Below are 21,094 nucleotides of genomic sequence, written 5' to 3'. Positions count from 1 at the left end.
CTTGCAGGCTAGGGCTGCAGCACGGAATGCTTTGTGGCAGAAAGCTGCTTACTAAAATACTCTAAAAATTAAGCAGCCCAACCATCACAAAGGGTTTGTATTCCAAGCATGTCCTCCCACTCCCACCAACTTAGTTTCCACAAACACAGTTATTTTACTGCTTTTGCATTATGATACTAGAGGCTGGATTTCTCTGAAAATCCTTTGTTACAACAAGAGTAAGCAGTAGACAAACTTCAACTGGAGCCCTAGGCTCCCAGTTCTGAGAACACAGAATTCTTCAGAAGGTGTTAAATACTGCTTACATGTTTAAGAGGTGAAACATGCTCTAGAGACTGGATTGGTTCAAAAGTGCTCCAGTGGCAGACACACATAGGGGCATCCCTTGCCATTTTTCACCCTAGATAATCAACTCAGAACCTACTCTTAAAAGGGTCTAATTTAGTGCTTCTTGCACAAGCCACTTACCATCTGTGTATTCCTCAGAGGAAGTGAGTGATAAAAGGCTCTGTATGTCACTGCTTTCTGAATCTTGGACCTCTTTGTGTACAGGTCTACTGCTAGCCATGCCAGCTACCCAGGAAGAGGTAGCAGCCTGATGCACAAGAACAGTTTCAGAGCGCTGAGAGCCACTGGCTTCACACAGTCCAGAATGTCCAGGGGCTTCATCTTCTCTTTCAAAGGTATTGTGAGCCCCTTGGTCCTGCTGCTGCATCTCTCTGGGTCCAGTCTGTCCAGCTCCCTCTGAGAGCACGATCTGCACTCGGGAGTCTGAGGGTGGAATGCAATTCCCTGTGCTGCCATATACTGCTTCTTCATAGGATGGCAAGGCCACTTGGACACCATCCACCATAATAGAGACCTGATCTCCAGACACACCTTGGTCCCGCCTCAAAAAACAAAGGAAGAAAGGAGGGGGGAGAAAAAAGAAATCAAGTTGAGTATTTACTTTCCTATATATATCCTACTAAGAACCCAAGTAATCTCCCTTGGCAGAACTCTAACTCTCACAATTTAGGGGAGGACAGAAACTTGAATGGTGATTAAAAAAGGTCAAGCAAGCAGTCTTGGAGCCCCATGTGAATTGCCACTAAACATGAGCAGGGGCTGTAATTCGCAGCACCCGATGGATTTAGCAGCAAGAGCTGAAAAGGTTACAATGCTTCCCCCCCTCCCCACTGACCTCCATAGCTAAATTTGACAAAGGTCATGCCTCAGCTGTGTGCTTTTGGCAAAGAGCACTGTTGAGGCCAGCCTGGTGCACTGCTACATTCCACAACACCCAGCACTGTCTGTTCCACGACCAGCCAGATAACCTCTGGCAGGATGGGGAAGACAGCTCTGGCACACCATGAATCATCTGGCCTCGTAAGATCTGAGAGAAAATTTTTCTTTCCTAGTAGTTTGGGTCTTTTCAGAAGAGGGCAGACTGCAGGGCCCCACCTCTCAACCTCCCCACTGCTGGAGTGTCTGCCTTAGCTGGCAGCAGTGTTATGGCTGGGTCTCTCCTCTCATCCCCAAACCCAGGCCAGGAGGATTCTCCTCCCGCAGCAGAAAGCAATGGCAGACTTGCACATGTCTCTGAAGAGCAGTATACTGCTTAATCCCTGAAGCAGTCAGGGAAAGATGCACATATATACACCCAGACACAGACTTCAGTAGCTATCTGAGGCTAGAAGAGGTAGGAAACTGATCTACAGCCAGGCTAGTAAGTATAGTAACTTTTTCCATTCAAAGCCAAGGCAACAGCATAAGGAAGTCACTCACTGAGTGGCACCTAAGACTGGCACTGCAGGTGGGCATCACAGACCACCATTTCAGAAAAGTGCTGGATCAGCAGGACGGGGCAGAGATGTCCCTGAGGTGATGAAAAGAGGAACAGAGAAGCAAGGAGCCAAGTTGCTCCAAAACAAAGGTCTGACCCAATTACCTGAATGTGTTTCTACTGCAAAGAAACAGGGGGCCTCTGAGCCCCTCCAAACCCAGCTACACTCACCTGCTGTGGTGGAACGACTTCAGCTTTGGCTGCAGCAACACAAACAGCACGACCAACAGCAGAATCAGGGCCACAGAGCTCGCTGTGGAGGCCACTATGGACAGCGTGGGCACTCCAATTGTGGGAGGAGAGTCCTTCTCTACAAAACCAAGGGGAACACAAGGTAAAATGTGTAACATAGAGAAGGAAAAACATTCACACTGCTCCTCAGGACTTACTCCTGGGCGCGTGTGCAAGGAACCCAAGTTTCCCATACAAGACACACCACCTATCTCAGTGCAGCTCAAGCTGACACCTCTCCATCAGCTGTAAAGGGAACCCAAAATAAAACAGGCATGTACAAGGATCCTTGGAAAAACAAAGGGCAAACAGAAAAGCAAGGGAAGCAGGCCATGGGAACTGACAGATGGTGTAAGGGTCATGTTATGTATAGATCTGCCTGAGCAAAAGCTAAAGAATGTCATGATGTCCCCAGCAAGGCCAATAATTGTCTAGCACAATAAGCAACCTATTTTAGGCCAAACAACAGAAAAAGTTCCAAAAACCATTTTTTCTCAACTAATGTAACAGCCTTGCAAAGAGGGGTGGAAGTCAACTGGCGGGTTATTATTATGCACTTATTACAATTAAGACACAAAAAATATTAAGTTTCACTCACACACAAACAAATGCCAGAGGATAGAGAAGGAAGGCAGATGTCTTTTCAGGGTGCTGAGTTTTCAGTGTTAGGTATGTGTGCCCTGTTCACGTTACTCTTTCCTGCCCTTCTGCAGCTGTGCTGTGTGACTGCACAGAAACCAATTTGGCTTTTAAAGGACCTGTGCAGGAATAAACTGGGAGTGAAGAGAGAATGGCTTGGAGGTGGTATTGCTGAGCACTGCATACCATGCCTAGAAGGCAACACTAGTCCTTTCACCTCTCTAGAGGAAATAATTGTCCCTATGTGTTGTTTCTGTCCCTAATTTGTGCCTTTGGTAAAGATCCAAAAAGCCTCACCTACCTATCAGCAAATACTACTGTGAATTGCACATTTGGTTTATGCAATTCCTCAGTTCCTCCTTCTATATCCAACATATTCTTCAGGAGCACAGGGCTCAAACTGCAGAGGGAATTCAGGACACATGCAATGAGGGATGAGAGGCAGAACAACAGGTAAACAGAAAAAAAAAAGAGTTGGAGGATCATTATTTTTAAGCCTACAGCCTGAAATCTATTTCAAGATAGGCATTTGAGATGGAAACCTAGTTCGCAATTTTCTGCATCATCTCTTGGGGTCAAACCTACTTGGTTTAGTTGTTTTGAACTTGTTTCTTTGAAATCTTTTAGAAGTAGCTTGACCCCTCTTCAGGGAAAAAAACCCAAAAACCAGTGACTAGCACAATTTTCTCTATGGCAAATAGGGTTGAGTAAGGATTTTAACTACCAGCACTCCTCAGGGCACTAACAGCAACAAGGGAAGATGACCCATTTTCAGCATCAGTACATGATGCTGTCAAACTGCTCACTATCCAGGGTGCACTCCAGAACACTTACCATCTCATATGCCAAAAAAATGTCACTACCTCATACTGCCCAAAGGCTATGGGGCTGACAGGCTCAGAGCTGCACAAAACATGTGATAACTGCTAGGGACTTATTTATCTATATGGAGCAGGTAGGATCTTACCCTCACCAATAATTTTAAGACTACTGCCTTTCTAGAGTCTCCCACCTCCTTCCCCTTCTGAAGGAGACCCACTAGTTAAGAGTCAGCTATCTCTGACCCTGAACAGTTGATTTAAAGCTTGTGTTGTGAAAGCAATGGCTTTTTCATTGGGTCAGACTTTTGAGGCACCATATTTTTGGTAATGCCACTGACGCTTCAAGATGCTAAAGAAATCTGAGGGATTTCTGTTCATCACAACACTATCCTTTAGCTAGACCAAGTGCCACCATGCAGGAATGCCACTCAGGGAACACTATGTGCAATAGCACAGCTTTGCCCTCTGGCTTGGCTGCACCAAGGGGAAGGGGGATCACTGCAGAAAGGAAGCTTAAGCTGAATTTGAAAAACCCCTTCAGGATTTATTTGCTGCCAGGTAAACTCTCACATCCTTCCTTATAAATCACAGGAAGGGGCTATTGGAGTGGCATAAAAATACAGTGTCTTTGGGACAGGATGTTCCAGAGATCACAGGTATGCAGTGAGCTCCATAAAGAATTTGATGAAGGTACTTTTTTTTTCCCTGTTTCTTTCCAATTAAGCTGACAGATTTTGCTTTATGTATTATGAGACTTAATTCTGAAGTGTACATCCTGCTGGCTCAGCAGGACTGAGTAGTAAGGTTCTATCAACAAGCCCACCTAGAAGAGGAGAGAGAGTTCTCCTTTTATCCAATATACCCACTGTTAAAAGCAGAAGAGTAGTAGGCAAATTAAGAGTTGTACTATGAATATTTTCCTGCAAATCTTTTTATTTTGCTGCTTTGATGGAGGAATTCCTGTCCAGCTGGGGAGACACAAAACAAAAGCTGCCCACTTCTATTTGGAGAGAAGCAGAAACAATTTGTCAGCAATGTCCTTTCCCACCAGTACAGTGAAAAGCAGCACCATCAATCTTTTCAGCACAGGAAACCAATGGTTACTTAACCTGTTTGAAAGGAAGATTGACTCCACACACACTCACACTCACACACACACCCCTGCACAGACTCACTGAGGGAGATGCACAATCAAACCCATCAAGGAAAAACAGACAGCATGGGAAAATGCTACTGTTAGGGCTTCCAGCATTCCTGGGATGAGAGCCTCAAGATAAGAGGCTCCACATAAGTAACAAGTTCCCTACTTTATACTCCTGTCCATGGCTTTTCTCCTTGTGTTAGGGACTCTAAGTCTGCATCTGACAGGCTGCTACTGAAGAGACATTTTAAAGAAAGAGTCATGATTGTGAGCTGCATTTATGAAATTGCTGGAGCAATAAGAGACAGCATCACACCAAGTGCTTAAGGATAATCTGAAAAGTCAATGCAAGGGCAATTCCAGAGTTAGGTAGCACTCACCTGGGCTAAGTCTGCAGCTGACTTCCATGGCTGGGTTCCACTCTCCATTCTTGCATGTCAAGTACTTATAATCTCCTTTCAGCATGTAGCCTTCAACACACAGATACTCTATGACACTGCCTGAAGTCAGAGGGTTGTTGCAGGGGCTAGGGTGGCATTTATACCCTCCATTCTCAGGCTGTGGTGGCTGGGGACAATCTGGTAAAAAAGAAAATATCATGAAGGACGTCTCAGAAGAAGAGACTTTTTACACAGTATATATGAAACACAGGCAGATTCTACCTAGAAACACCCACTAAATTAGGAAACTACTAAAACCAAGAAGAAAGGCTGTTACACAATGCCAGAGAACACCTCTGATAACGTTTCTGTGATTGATAAATACTGCTCGTTATCCTAGTAGTACAGTCCAACTGGCAGGCACCAAACTGATGATATTTTTGAACAGTGACACAACACAGATTCTGCATGAGAGAGGACCAGGAAATCCTTACTGCTATCTTCTCCCCACAGCTGTTTCACTAGAGACTGGGGTGAACCTAACAACCAGGCTTGCCTATTAGCCTGGCAGGGAGAGAGTGTGAGACCTGTTGAAAGGAATGAGGAATGCAAAAACCCCTCTGTACTATGGGCACACAGTGCCAAGGTGCAGATCTGCCTCATCATCAGGCACCCTACAAGCCTGTAAAAGCACACAGATTTTGACTATTTTACACAGATATGCCATCAACAAGATTGGCAACAGAGCTTTGTTGCAGATGGACAAACTTCTTCACTGGAAGGGTGGTCAGGCATTGAAACAGGCTGCACATGGGATGGTGAAGTCACCATCCCTGGAAGAGCTCAAGAAACCACTGGACAGGGCACTTAGTGCTATGGTTTAGTTACATGGTGGTGTTCCATCAAAGGTTGGACTTGATCATCTCAAGGGGACTTCTAGGACCAAATGTTCTAGCTTATTTTTTAAAAGGAATTCAGTGTATTAGGAGAACATTTCTTAAAAAAAACCCTCTGTTTGAGTGTTAAAGTGCTTCACATTCCTTTTTGCACTTCCATTACCCTGACTAGTGGGTACAGGCCCAGGTGGTATCTGGCACATACCAGAACTTTTCTTGCAGAATTTTCAACAGCCATTCAAATAAAAACAACAAACCAAAATTGAGGAAACTGCACTGAAAACAGGATATTTGTCTTGCTCAGAACTTCCTCTCTTCTGGCAGGTCACAATGACCCTACAGAACAGCCACAATAACTTCTGCTGACATGTATCTGCCTGGCTGAAAGATGGAGAAATCCAGATTTTTCGCTTAAAATTCACATCAACTTCCCAGACTTCATAAAAGAAAATACATCATAGATCCCTCTGGAGACATTCTGGGGCATGGAAAAATCAGTGAACCCACTCGGGGTGTTCCATCAGAGCATGGTGACCCAGGCCTGTCCTTAAACCCCAGAGCACACATTCTCCCATGTTCTACCTCTAATGTGACTCACTCACTGTGGGACAAACAGCAACAAACAGCTGGGCAAAGTTCAAGAAATTGGCTTTTTAGCAAGATTTAAGAAGCAAAAGAAAACTTGAGATTCATTCTCTGTGGAAAAATTTGCCACATTGCCTTAGTGCAAACAACTCTTGAACCTAAACACGTGTGAGAATGCATCACAGGTAGTGCTTGCAAATGCCAATAAACCCTGAGATGAAGTGCTGACTGAAGGCAAAAATGCTCTGGTATGGGTTCTGCCAGCTTTATAACTGCAATTCAATTTACTCCTTCAGAAAAGGTTAACAGAGGTCTAAGCAGCAGCTTTTCAAGAGGACTTTGCTCTTGAGATTTATTCTTAAATAAGCTTCAGAGAAGCCACCGTCCTGTGCCCCATGAGTTTTAACTGTTACCTCTTCTGTGCTTTTCATCTTTTCTTTCTGCAATAATTTTGTAACCAGTGTTTTAATCCTGCACATTATGAGGCTGAACTTCCTTTCACTGTGAACCTGTGAAACATCTCACAGGCTGATCTTTGGGATCAGCCAAAGCAACACATTAGCGGCACATTTCACATTCAAGCACATAGACAAATGCCCTGGTTCATCTGCAGTCCAGGAGAGGCTTTTGTGCTAAAAATTGCAAAACCATCTGAGCACCAGAGACATTTTTAGCAGTTTAGCAGGTACCTCTCCTGGCACAGGTGGAGAGCTGTGGGTAAAAGACAACACCACCACAGCAGTTGCCAAGACTCAAGAGCAGACAGGACAACTTCCCTACAGCTTCTTATCCCACAGCAGGTACCTGGAATTGCTCGGGAGTCATGCACAGCATCTTTCTGCTGACTGCAGCAAAGAGCTCAGTCCCACAGCTCCCTTTTCTCCTGAGCTATGCCCAGGAGCTGAGCCTGGCCACTGCACTAGGAGCCCTTCTGCACACAGCAGCAGCTCTCTGTTGGTTCCCCTCCTATCCCACCTACACTGATGAGATTTCTCAGTTACATACAAAAATCAGCCAGCCAACATGGAACAGGCACTTGATACTTTGCAATAGCACTCTCAAAGGCTTGGGAACACCACCACGTCAGGCACCTGCAGAACCCTGACCTGGGCTTCAGGAGATGCACAGCTATTGAACTGCAAACTGCGATTCCTCCTCACCTCCACAGACCACTTGGGCAGGAAAGGAGAGAAGCAGCTGGTAAATGTGTTCAGGCAGTTATGCATGACTTGTCCTATTCTCAGGGAAGGGATTACAGAATCAACCACCTCCCCTTCCCTCTACCCCCAACCTTCAGTTGTCATCACAGCATCCAGGAGTGCACAAGTATTTTAAAATGTCACGTTCACTGTGATGGAAGAACACTGCCCGTGTGCTGGGAAATCCATGAAAAAGATATGGATTAGGCAGCCAGAACATCAACACCCTCCACATGATGGAGCTGATCCTGGACTGTCCTTTGCAAGGCAGGCTCAGGGGAACAAAGCTGCTCAGAGCCTGCAGCTCTGGGGAGATCTACTAGACAGTGTTAATGGCACTGAAAACTGCTGAAGGCAAGGCTGGGGTGGGTAAAATGATGGACTGGTGGTACCTGAAAAACTGAGAAAGTCAAAGTCTCTGTGCTTGGCATCTCTGACAGAATGCAGCACCTCTGCAAACCAGGGACCAGTCCAGCATAACAGGCATCCAGAATGCCTGGGACAGACAATGCAGCAACCTGTTTCCTAAGCTTTCCCTGCCCTCAGCTTTCCCATTCTCCATAACAGGTTTCTTCACCTGCCTCCATATGTGCACTCTAAACTGGTGCTAACAGGAGACAGAGCACAAGTTTGATTCTGCACCATCCTTTATGTCTCCTGCAGCAAAGCTTATGCCCAAGCTTGCAGCACTGGTATGTTCACAGCAATACAGAACCAGGCAGAGCATCCCATTTACTGCTGTCCACAGAATACAGCACTGACACATCAGGGGTGAAAAAAGCTGCTGCCAGAAGGCAAACCCAGAGCAGCCTGTGCCTGGCTGTGGTCAGCAGCCAGAAGGGGCTGGGGCTGAACTGTGTATTGCTGCTCTGGGGCACAGCTCTGTCGGGATGGGTCACTGCTGGGAACAGAAAGATACATGCAGGAATTTCATCAACTCCCTCCCTGAAACACATCTTTTTGGAAGTACCCCAGGGCTTGTGAGACATCTTAAGACAAATGTTCATGCTGGGGAGGGAAGAGTAAGAGAGCCAAGCTACAGAAGTCACCAATTTCCTAGGGGGTTGCTGACATTCTAGGCTCGCATAGCTATTGCCAGGATCTTGATTCATCAAGCTTTCAGGATGCACAGAAATAGGTTTTAAGCATTTCTCCACTTTGTACAAAGGAGCAAATACTCCCAAAAGCCCTGTTTCTAGGAGGTACTGAAGCTTATGACATCTCCTGAGAGAGCTGGTTCTCTGCCAGCATATGCTGCTGGAAAACATAAAGGAAACAGAAGTCCAAAGACTTAGAACATCATTGAACTCCACTCAGAGGTAAAGAAATTGTCATTTCCAGACTGACAGGCAGAAATTAAGTTATGCATTGGAGCTTCTGTAAATGCCATTCCAAACCACTAGGTATTTATTTAATATACAGTTTTTTAAAATGCACATGAAAAAATACTAAGCCAGTATGTACCTCCACCCAGCATCCCACCAAATCACCTATAAGCACCGTATTTTTCTGTTTTGGTCACATGAAAAAATACTGTCCACCTTCAAGGAGGGCTAACTGCTCTGATGTTCTTTGAATAGCTGTTACCAGCTTGACAATAACCACCACAACACTAAGGAACCTCCTTTTTTGTTGCAGCAACAGCAACATCACATTGTACTTTCACCAGCTTCCTTTTCCATGGCTCTCCTTCAGGCAGCAATCCTCACTTGCTTCCTCTTCCACCGGATTCACAGACAGCTGTGCAGAGCTGGAATCCAGCTTCTTTTACAGACAGTAAGAGATGTCAGTTGGCCAAATTGATTCATCTAATCACCAAAGGATGAAATGGTTCTTTCATGTCCTGCCTGAGCTGGAGCTGAGCAGTGGTTCTGAATGTGAACCAGATGCAGAAGTAAAAGCATTTCCAGCATAATGTAACAAAGACTCAAACCCGAGCCATGGTCAGATGTAATGCCACAGATGGAAGCATATGGTCTGTTGTGTGCTGACACAGAAGTGAGAGGTTTAAGTGCTCAGAACATAAACCACAGAAGCACAGTTGAGCCTTGATCACTGAGAGTGAAACTCACAGATAAGCAGAAGATTTACAAAGCTCAAGCAGGATGAGCCTGTTGTGGCAAGCACGAAGAACAATACACTCCACTCACATATACAAAGAAAGATTAAATCATACTTCAATCTGACTGGATAATTGTCACAGAATTATAAAAGCTCCTCAGCATTAACCTTCTTTGCACAGGCATAACACCACATAGAAGTGTAAGACCTCTCTACAGTCTAATTTGCTTGGCACTGTCTCTATTTTCTTCAATCACTAAGATTCATGGACTCTACGAGGGGTCTTACACCCCTCTTTTCTGCACCAAGCTGAACTGTTTTAGTCACTAACCTGTTTTACTGGGCCATCTGACTATACAGAGATCAAAAACCAATTCTCCTTAAAAAAAATGCATTTTTATGAGAAAAAAACCAAAATCCAAACAAACAACTAAACAAGAAACACCACTCCAACCAACCAATAAACCAAGGAAGCAAACAAAAAATCCCTTCTAACCATGATCTGCCAGAGTGCACAACTGTAAGTTTGTAACTGAGGGAGAACAAGCCACAGCACTGTTCACCTTACATGGGCAGACAATTGCTTTACACTGAACATTCAGTAATAGTTCTTCTTCTCCACAGCAGGGCACAAAGGTCACTAAAACTAGGACAGGAACAGTTTTGACAAAATAAAGTTGCTCCTTACATGAGTCAGGCCCAAATCCTGGCAACTTCAAGAGGAAGCTGGGCCCAGCCTCAGGTAAATCCCTCAGTGACCACACAAGTGCCCTAGCAGGTTTGCCTACCCTCAGAGCAGTGGCAGAGGAGCCTTACAGGTCTGTGCTGAAGCACTTTGGAAGCCATTTGTGCATACAACCGCTCTGCTGGATGCCCTCAGCGTGTGCCTGCTTGGATACTGTTAACACCTCCTGGCCTTTTAGACATAGCACAATTTGTGTGTGATGTGGAAGCTAAAAATGGAAGATGCTAAGCTCAGTACTTCTCTTTCTTCATCTACAACATTTACTCCATTTAACAGATACTATCAAGATTGAAGAAAAACATCCTACAAACAAAAACCACCCTCCTAATCAAGATAAATATTCCCCTGGCTAGTCTGGTTAAACTTGTCCTGATGTCTCATGTCAGCAGGTCTTACCTGGTGAGCAAACATCTCTGTGAAGCAGAACACAGAAGCACCCAATTAAATTGTCCCAGTGCTAGAAGCCATGCCATTGCTTTCATGCTGTTTCCCCTGAAGCCTGATCCCAACTTGCTTGTACTACTTTGATTGCCCTACAGTAGGATTACTGTGGAACAGCTCAGAAAACATTGCCTTGCCTCAAGGCCTGCCACCTTTTTGTCTCTTCTTCTATCTCCTGTCACATGGGAAGGTTTCCTCCTGGTCACAGTAATTTCCTGTTCATCCTCTTACAAGTTGTGCTTCAGCAAACTCCACAGTGGCAAGGAGAACTTCTCTGGCCAAGTCTCCAGTTCTCCAAAACACTGTCATCTTTATTCTTTTGGACAGGACATGCCACCAGCCTTAAAAGCAGCATATCTAGAAAAGCATCAAAAATAAACACAAGATATCCCCATCTTCCAGTTACTCGTCCCTGCTACAGAGACCTCAATTTTCAACTTGGATAATTTGTGCATTCATCACCTCAATATAGCTGAGGGAACTGCAAAAGCTATTGCTAATTTCTGGCAAGGAACTTCCAAACAATCCCGAACTCTAAGGGAGAAACCCTCCCTCTCCACTCCCACCTTCAATCTGGGTCTTGCCACAGCTAAATGGGTGCTCTGAAATACTAATTCCATCTGAAGCCTTCTGCAGAGGCTGTGCATTTTCAGCATCTCAGACCTGAGGTTCAGGTTTAACACCATGCTGAAAACAACAGAGCCAGATTCACAGCTCTTTTCCAGTTAGTGCTCTGGACGGGCTTGCAGCAATACTGGGGTTTTTATCAATTGCTATTTGCATGCAATTCATACACAGGGCTTCATCTTTTTTTTTACACAATGCTTTTTCACAATAAACAACATGACAGCCTGATGCAGTCAGCAGGCCAGAAGTGCAAGCCAAGGAGCAGCAAGAATGCTCACTTCAGCTTCTATAGGGTCTGGCAATTCCAGCAGAGTGCTGCCCATGGATCCCACTCAGGGGTGACACTGAGCCTTGCTTTGGCCTCAGCAAATGCATTCAGCTGCTTCCTAACAAGAGCTCTGGCCATAGCTGCTAATAGAAGAGACATCTTCTTCTTCATCTTTTTTTCTCTCCTTGCAGAGTTTCAGTTCTTGCCATCAGGGTGCTGCTGCAGTCAGTCCCCAGTGCTTCAGGTTACACCTGACAGAACACACTGCAAGTAACTTTAATTAAATTTGTTAGGTTGGGGTCTTCTTTGGTTTTGTTTTGGTGAGTTTGTTGAGGTCTGGGGGTTTTTCTTGTTTTTTAGTGTAACTTTTCCTCTCAGGGAAGACATTGTCTCAAACACTTCCACATTTGCTAAGGTAGGACAGATCCTTACATAGGACATAATGAACTCAAACCCCAGTATGCACCTACTGAGAGAAAAAAACATGAAATTTTTTTCATGTTTTTCAAACCAAAACTAAAGGCACACACGCAACTGGCATATGTGCCATTTTCAACAACAAGCACTTATAAAATAAGCCCTTTGGAACTATTGGATGGGAAATTAACTGTCCAAGTTAGCTGCTTTATCCCCTATGCTCTGCAGAATCTAGGCAAAAGGTGGTTTCCTGCCTTGAGAAGAACAAAGATTTAAAAAAATTATATATATATTTATATTATATATATACCTATTTTATTCAAAAAACACACAACTACTTGTCATGAACCTCTAACCCAAATCTCCTGCTATGTCATTCTCTGGGGGAACAGGGGAAAACAGGCTGACTGAAGAAGAAAAACATTCCACAAGCTTCTTTTTCAGTAAGGAATTTTTCTTCTTAAACCAGGGCCTTCAGTCACACAAGATTTCCTTCTGCCCGAGACAGGACTGGTTTGGCTCCAGGAGCCTTCTGCAGCAAAGGAGATGATGGAGGAAGATGACCAGCCAGCTTCGCTTTCAGTGTGAAATCCAGAGAAGCAATATCCTTGTTTTTCCCTTTCCTCCCTTGCACACACAAAGCAGCCTATAAACAGCAGAAGCCACTTTTGGCATCCCTTCCCTCTGCAGCTCTTCAGTTTTAGTAAGAAGCAAGTCTGTTACAATTTCATACCCCTTTTAGACTAGCTATGTCAATTAAACACCATCTTTTACCAAAGAAAGAAACACTTCCTAGGCAGTTGGTCTGGAGAGAAAAAGCACCTTGATAAGCTTTGATCAACAGCACTGCTGCTCCCCACCCACACCTTCCTTCCTGTTGAGAAAGCAGCAACAAGGGGATGTGCTTTAGTGGGAGATGGAAAAGCAGTCACCCCCACCCACATTTTCCAACAAGAGTGCCAGTTCCATTTCTGAATGCTAAATACCTTCAGGTTTCCAACCAACCATGCTTGCCTGGATGCACTCAAAAGCTTTCAGCACAGCAGCTTCCCACTATGCACCCTCTGCTCCCGCATTGTCCTTCCCAGGCAGAGAGCCTGGATTAATATTAGGCTAGGAAATTGCTCATCAAGTATTTCAGGGACAAACGTCACTGCTTCTGACAGCAGGTTTGTGCTGAACACAAAGAGCTTTACACCAGGGTTTCTCTTGGCAGGCTGGCTCCAAGAAGCACAATGACCTGATCTGGGAATAATATTTGAGATTTTATCTTCCTCCAGCATCTTCAGAGCATTTTTTAGCCCACACAATGAAATTCCAACACAAATGTGTGCTGCAGTCACTAGAAAGCCTTCTCCCCAGAGGACAGGAGGGTCTCTCCTGGTGGAGGTGAAGCATGCTTTGTTCCCCTTCCATGTAGCTCAAGGTTTTAGTGGGGTTTTTTGTTTCCTGCCCACCAGTGTACTAGCCTGTGTGTTTTAACTACACAAACACAGTAGCTGCAGATAGAACACGTGAAAAGGGACCCAGACTGAAGCCATCCTCTGCCAGCTGGCAAGAGTTGACAACTTGGTGTGCTTCTAGCCAGAGACAGGATTTACTCTGTAAAACACAGATTATCACATGCCCAGGTTTTCCACTGGTCTGTAATTTCTGGGGAGGAGATAGGGATTGGAATCAGGAGAACAGATTTTGAATCTTCTCCTTTTCAGCACTCTGGCTTTCTACAGCAGATGGGTCATTTCCCAAAGGGGCAAACCTGATACAGCAGCTGCTGTTGGGGCCTAGTCGCAACAGCTGAGGCTAAAGGACCTCTTTATATTTAACTTACAGGAGGCAGAAGTCAATAAAAGGCCTCTATTGTAAGTGCACACACTTCTCACTGACCCTGCCCCTAAAATATTTTAAGCCTTCCTAAAAACACACTGCAAAACATAACCCTCTTTGGGGTTCTGTGTATTAAGCAGGGGCCAAGTCCACTGAAAAATAAGCTCTCTGTCTTTACTGGCTCCAGATGCTGCTTATTCTGAAGTCACAGACAGAAGGCCAAACTGAGCAGGGCTGGAGTCTTCACAGGGAAATTACAGTTTCCCCAGCAAGGGCATACTCTGAAAAGGAGGCTCATTTTTTTTAATGTCATAATGTGGGTAAATGAGAAGAACCAAAGCAAAGAGATTTGTATATATAATCATATAGCTGTGCATTTATATAATTAGACACAAGCACTTAAAATGTGTACAGTAACAGGCACCCCTCACAGCCATCCCAGACACAGTAAAGCTGCATTTTTTTCCCCTTTTCCTTCTTTCTTTTTTCCCCTTAGGGCAGGGGAAGAAAAAGCAAGAAAGAAAAGACTCTAATTGCAGCCTTCCACCAATGCAGTCGCCATCTGGTAACTCAAGAGACACATGGAGACGAATTATCTTAATTAACATGTTACAACAGTATTTAAAAAAACTCTATGCTTATTAACACTCAGCTGTGATTAGCCAACCACAGAGGACGCCTGCTAGTGCAACATTAATTACGGGTCTTGTCTGTCTTTCTATTAGAAATATGATTTTTTTTTTTTTTACCCCCAGTACTTTATCTATCCCCTAAAAAGAAAACCATTAGCATCAAAGCTTACACTAAAATGCAAATTATATTTACATTCTACAAGAGTCAAAATGTTTAGGCTATATGAAGCTGCCACTGGTACTTCTACAGTGCTACAGATTGTCTGGATATAAAACATACTTCTCTCTGTCCCTTAGAAAGCCTTGCTTCAGGTTAAAGAACTCCCAGTGTCACTGATATTTTGGCAGAAAAATAAATGTTATGCCTTTCAAGTTTCTTTCCCCCTTCAAAACAGGACAGACTTTGCTGTATGCTCGGCAGTTGAAAATCAAGATGCAAATTCCAGGTCTAACAAAAACCACATCTGCAAAAGGAAGATTTCTGCAATGGAAAGCAGCAACCAAACACAACTGCACTCCAGCAGCACATCTGCCTCCCTAGAAGAGTGCTATCACTGTGACAACTGCATTATTTTCCCTGTAATAAGCCCACCTGCAATGTGGTCCCCTCATTCCCGAGTGATTCAGCCTGACAGACTCTGAGACTGACACTGCCCAGTTTGTCAGAGTTAGCTCTGTGTTATGTTTGCACAGGGCTGGCTGCAGCAGGGCTCCATCTGTGCCAGGCATTCTGGGCATCAGGATAACACCAAATCATGAGACAAAAACCTGGTGCTTCTAAGCAAAGCCTGGATGATAAATTAATTCCGGAAACATCAAAAAGGAGGAGGAAGCAAACTGGAGAACAACTGGAGAAGTACTTTTAAGATCTTCTGATACAGTACTGCTGTACATACACACAAATTAATTAAAGTTATTGGTGATGTGTGTGGAAGCTCGTGAAGCTTACTTATGTCCCATAAAGATGAAGAGCAGGTGACCAGCACTTTACAACATCCCACACTGCCAGGACAGTACAAACAATTTGCATCTGGCCTGCAGTTGGAGTCAGCAGTACAGTGGCTGCAAAAAAGCCAGTTTAATACAGAAACTTGCTCTCACCCATGGGCATAGTGCAGCTTTCCAAGTGGCCATATTTCATTTGCTTTTGTTTTCTAAGGCTGCTTCCAGCCTCCCTGTGCCTTCTTCCAATCACTCTCTAATTATTTTCACATGTTCCAAGAAGGAAATTAAGCAAGTGCTGTAAAAACACTTTGTATAATCAAAAGGTTTCAGATTCTGCTTTTGAACCCAAAACCCAGTAGCCCAGTGAGCTCCTAAGAGTGGGCTCTTCCAGTTCTAGATTTTCTTTTATATTGCAACAAAGAGGAGATTATTTAAAAATAATAAGAATTGTCAAAATAAGTTGATGGCCTTACAAAAAAGAAACAGACAGCTGTGCAGGAACTTACTTCATACAGCTTTGATTTGTCATCTTGTCCCTGCTTACGTGTTTCTCAAAACTTCCAAAACTAAAAACTGATCCCAGTTCAGGGGTAACCTGCACATATACCCCACTGTTTCCTTGTCTGTTCCTAGGTGGGCTTTCAGTTTGGATATAGCAATACCCTAAGGTAGGGTTTTTTTAGGATAAAAGCCTGACACACACTATGGGACTCTGGTGTGATGAAAAACATCTCGGGCATCAGTAAGAACAATGAAACAGTATAGGAAAAAGCATAACTGTGCTCTTCAGCACAACATGATAGTCATGCTGATTTAGGACACAGGCGACTGGTCTGTAAAGACCTGACTGAAATGAATACAGTCCCTCTATTGACACTAGGTGAGGACACCAGGGAAACACACCTTAAAGACACAGCAGAGCAAAACTTGTCTCTACTGCAAGTGACACAAGGCCCTCAATTTAGCAAGGCCTCAGGAAACTTAACTTGCTTGTGGATTTCTGTATGGCTACAAAATTTCCACTCCTGAAACTTCAGCCTAGTACAGCAGTCAGGCTTCTTTTCCCAGAAAGGCCTTAGAAGTTTTTGCTATGAGAGTTTCCCAAAATATGTCCCTGTTGTGGACTCCAGCATGGCCACTCAAGCTCAGGATGACACATATGACTTGGTAACACCAACAGCAGCAGGAGTCCACTGCTCCCTGTCCACCATGAGGTGGAACTCAGGCAGACACCATCAACCACCATCACAACTGGCTTCCCCTTACCCTAGAGGCCAGTTCATGCCCACCTTCTCATCCCAGTTCTGTTATGGGTTACTCTTGACAAAGATCAATGCACAGTCGTAAGTCTGCTCATGAGGCAGTCCTGAAGTCCAAGGGGACATGGGAATCTGAAGTAATAATTTCTGAGTTTAGATACACTTAGCCAAGTCACTGCCCTGGTAGGCCTCCTTCTTTCACTAATGAAACTTTTGCAACTGATTCATTTTTCGTCCTTTCAGCAGCAGCAGCTGTTCCCTCTGACTCAGCCTATCCAAAATGGACTGATTTGGAAGTTTGGGCAAGGCTGATCTAGTAATGGCTTGTGCACAGGAGAGTGTTGTGCACTAAATGTTGCTCCACCTTCATCTGTGTGAAAATCAAACTGAGAAGCTCAGAGCCCTGGGTTACTGAAGCTTTCCCATGCAATTCATCTACTGACAGATTTGCTAGGGAACGGTGGGTAAGGACAGTGATCCTGAAACTCCAATCTGATACACCAACACACAGAGGAGAGTACTTTTTCATTCTGCCATGCTATTTCTCTTCTGGCTTTTGGCTCTGCTCAGGACCACTGAACACAACAGAATCTAATATCTGGGCAGATGTGTTTATCCTTTAAGAATGACTCATCTGTATCACGGGACTTGTCAAAACAAGCACTCAGATAATTTACCACTGACTGGGCAGAACTGCAAAGACTTATTATCCTTGTCTCACTGGAAAGCCTCTCTTGAGCACAGTCATATTTTCAGTCTAGATGTGGTTAGTTTAGCTGTAAGTATTAAGTCATCTTTCCTACCAGCTTTAGAGAAGCTCAGCATGACAAAAAACTTTACTAGAGTCCACCAGACCCACCTGAACACTCCTCAAGTCATCCTGTTCAAAGTGGGAGGCATGTCAGACTGCACAGTACCAGAAGTACTGCACATGGCAAACATATTTTCCCAGAGTCCCCAGTGCTACAGACTCCCACTTATGCAAGTTCAGTCAATCTGAGCTTCACTTTCTTGAACGGACAGCTGATACAGACCCAATCCAAACTCTAATAAATTCAAAAGCTCTAAGATAGAGTGAAGCTGAAGAGCTCATCTTAAAAGAAAAGTAAGAAGTTTCTTCTACTGAGACAAGCTAGCTGTGACACACCTCTCTAAATTGCCTAACACTCGAACAGTGTCGGAGCAATTTAAGAGCTAGAGAGGTGATAGTAGAAAAGGTGGTGTCAGACCCTGTATAACCTGCACTGAAACTTAACACCCACTCAGTAAGTAATCTCTATTTACTGGCAATACAAATAATTAAAGAGTATTTTTTTGGCAGGAAGGGAGAAAATCCAGTGAAGCTACTAGTAAGCTTGCTTTGTGACTGGAGCATGACTAGCAAGAGGCATCAAGGTCTGGTGGGAGGCTGCTGCTACTTTGATTTACCAGTCACAGAAGACATGATCAGCTCTGGCAGAACAGGCAAAGTCCCACACATTCCACCAACTCAGTCTGCTGGGGATCAAATGGTACACAGTAAGAAAATAGCAATTTAGTATTATGCATACAAATGCAGTATATAGAAAATTCAGATTATCAGCCATCTTCTTTTAGAAGACTGTCTTGCTTCAAAGATGTACTTATTTCAAAGTGGTTTTTTTTCATCTCCATTTTTCCAGTCCCTACCAACATCTCTAAGCAAATCAATGGATATGAAACAGCAATTGTCAAAAGCATTCCTAGCAGCAAACGTGAGCTCTTCCTTTCTGACTTTGTAGCTTCTTATCCCAAACACCCACAAGGTAAACACAACTGAACTGAAAGAAGCCAGGATTGGGAAACTGTTCAAAAAACAAGCTCCTTCCACAGCTGGCAAGAAAAGTGTTCAGAGAAGATGTGTAAAAGAAGCTCTCACCCTTTGAAATGCTATTTGTCCTTTGACAGTTTCACTATAGCCACTGGAATCAATGCACAGGCATGGCAAAATATCCAGCTGAAAACACATGTAATAAGAATTTAAAAAAAGTCAGATGTAGCAAGACAGAACTCATTTGTAGACCTTGATGCCTGATAAAAAGGTAGGAAAATATTAAATATCATTCTGTCCACTTGACGTAAGAAGAAATTATAAAACATACAACCCCAAACCCTAAAGTGTAACCATTTTCAAAAACAAAATCTTCAGGAAAGAAATCAGGTCTCCTCAAGGACTACTAAACTTCAATCTTGTTTCTCTGCAATTCACTGCTTTAGCAATAAGAAATGCAAGACTGTACATATTCTTTGCTTCTTGTTTATATTCCCTTGCAAATTAGAGAGGTTCTTTGTTTTGTAACAACTAAAAAGTCAAGTTAAAGCCACAAAACAAAACAAAGATCCTCCCGATGCTTTATCATGGCGTTCCTTTTCATAGGAAGGTTTGTGTTGAAAGGGACCCTGAAGATCACCTGGTTCCAAACCCTCTGCGATGGGCAGGGACACCTTCCACTAAATCTTGCCGTGCTACCCTCTCTTCTTCTGCTTCTTGCATGCCAGCTGGTTTTTTTTAATATTATTTGTGACATTTCATTAAGTTTCATTTATTGTTCTGAGGCACTTATTTGCTCAGCGTTCTCAAGTGGCTTTCTTCAGCTACATCTTATCTCTACAGCATCATTAGTCCTGTCAGAGCAGTTCTGCTAAGCAGCAGTATTTCTCAGGGCAGTGTACATTTCACAGGATAACAACAGTGTTCTTGCTAAAGCAGCAGTATTTCTCAGGGCAGTGTACATTTCACAGGATAACAACAGTGTGAAAATGCTTAATTGAATTTTGGTTCCGTAAAGCTCCAAGAATCACACCTCAGTGACCACATTTTACTTGGATCATTCCTGACTTCAACAGGCCAAGTCTGACAGATACTACTATAATTTCCTGCCAGCCAGACCTTGAAGTCTGGGACAGTACCTTACAGAAAAGGAGAGGGTGTTGCAGGCCAGGTTCTTCCAGACGATTCAGCTGATTTTCAGATGCTGTTCCAAACCCTGTTTCCTTGACTACCACAAGAACCAAAACAACACGAGATCATTTTGTTTGTTGTCCCATCTAATTCCACACAGCATTTACAGCATCAAGTTGGAGATAATTCAAGTCCCTCCTGAACTTCTTACAGATTTTTATCCTCCTTTCTAAAATCTTACTGCTCCTCCTCACAGCCATCTTCCACCAAACACACACAAGTAAATTCCTGCTCAGCTCCCAGCATTCCCTCACATCAGAATATAGTTTTAACTCCTGTTTCAACCACCTAGCTCCATAAAAGAGATGGTGTTAGCTGGGGTTTGCAAGGTGTGCTTTGTTTTTCTTTGGATGGGTACTTTAAGTCATAGGATTTGGGGTTTTTTTTTAAGCATTTAACTGTGAGGAGAGTTTCTGCACATTTCAGCAATGTTTAATGGTATTATTACATCTACTATGTTAGTAGATAATAATAGTATCCACTACATTGCTACTTGCTCCTTTTTATCTAAATCGTCAAATCCAGCAGGACAACATTTCAAACTTGATTTCAAGAGCTGCAAAACCATCTTATCACAGAGATACCTATCAGAATGAAACACTGATTTTACACTGCAAGATGTCATTAGAATAGCTTAATTCTGTGATCCTCTGAAAAAGATGATGAGGTGGGAATGCCAGATTATTCAAAAAAACCCACAAAATAATTACTTAAAGGATTTATTTATTTATAGGTTCATGATTCCCTAGAGCATAAAATCTGTTCCACTACCTAGGTCAACACAGACACTGATTTAGCAGACAGATTTCACAACCACCACCTGACTCAGGTTTTGGAAGGGAAACAGTAAGCAAGACTGTGGGAGAAGTTATAGCCTGTCAGCTAAAAACAACATAATCTTTCCCAAATCAGGCAAGAACAAAGCAGTTTCAAGTTCCTACACAGAAAAGCCTATTTCAGATGCTCCCTAGGGAAGAATGCAGTAGAGGAAGCTGTTGCAGCATGCCTGAGTGCCACAGGAAGTGCTCTGCTGAGCACAAAGGGAAAAATTCATGAGCGCTCCTGGCTTCCTCAGAGCTGGGGCCAGGGCTCAGAGGAATGCTGAGAACACCCTGGGGAGCCCTCACCCTCACACAGCTGGACCCAGACCTGCCCCCCACATCACCACAAGAACA

At 43.7% G+C, this 21,094-nt stretch overlaps 1 protein-coding gene across 4 annotated transcripts in view; it reads right to left on the bottom strand.

Moving 5' to 3' along the window:
- Positions 1–21,094, bottom strand: part of SUSD6 (sushi domain containing 6) — an 89,539-nt gene that overhangs the window by 6,683 nt on the left and 61,762 nt on the right. For all 4 annotated transcript variants that reach the window (XM_058026434.1, XM_058026436.1, XM_058026433.1 and 1 more), the window contains 3 exons: positions 5,038–5,235; positions 1,997–2,135; positions 469–890 (listed from right to left, as the gene is read on the bottom strand). In XM_058026434.1, coding sequence (XP_057882417.1) covers positions 469–890; positions 1,997–2,135; positions 5,038–5,235 — 759 coding nt within the window. The remainder of the gene's footprint in view (positions 1–468; positions 891–1,996; positions 2,136–5,037; positions 5,236–21,094) is intronic.

Source organism: Melospiza georgiana, chromosome 6, assembly GCF_028018845.1.
Source record: "Melospiza georgiana isolate bMelGeo1 chromosome 6, bMelGeo1.pri, whole genome shotgun sequence".
Taxonomy (NCBI): domain Eukaryota; kingdom Metazoa; phylum Chordata; class Aves; order Passeriformes; family Passerellidae; genus Melospiza; species Melospiza georgiana.
This window is presented reverse-complemented; position numbering and strand designations above follow the sequence as displayed.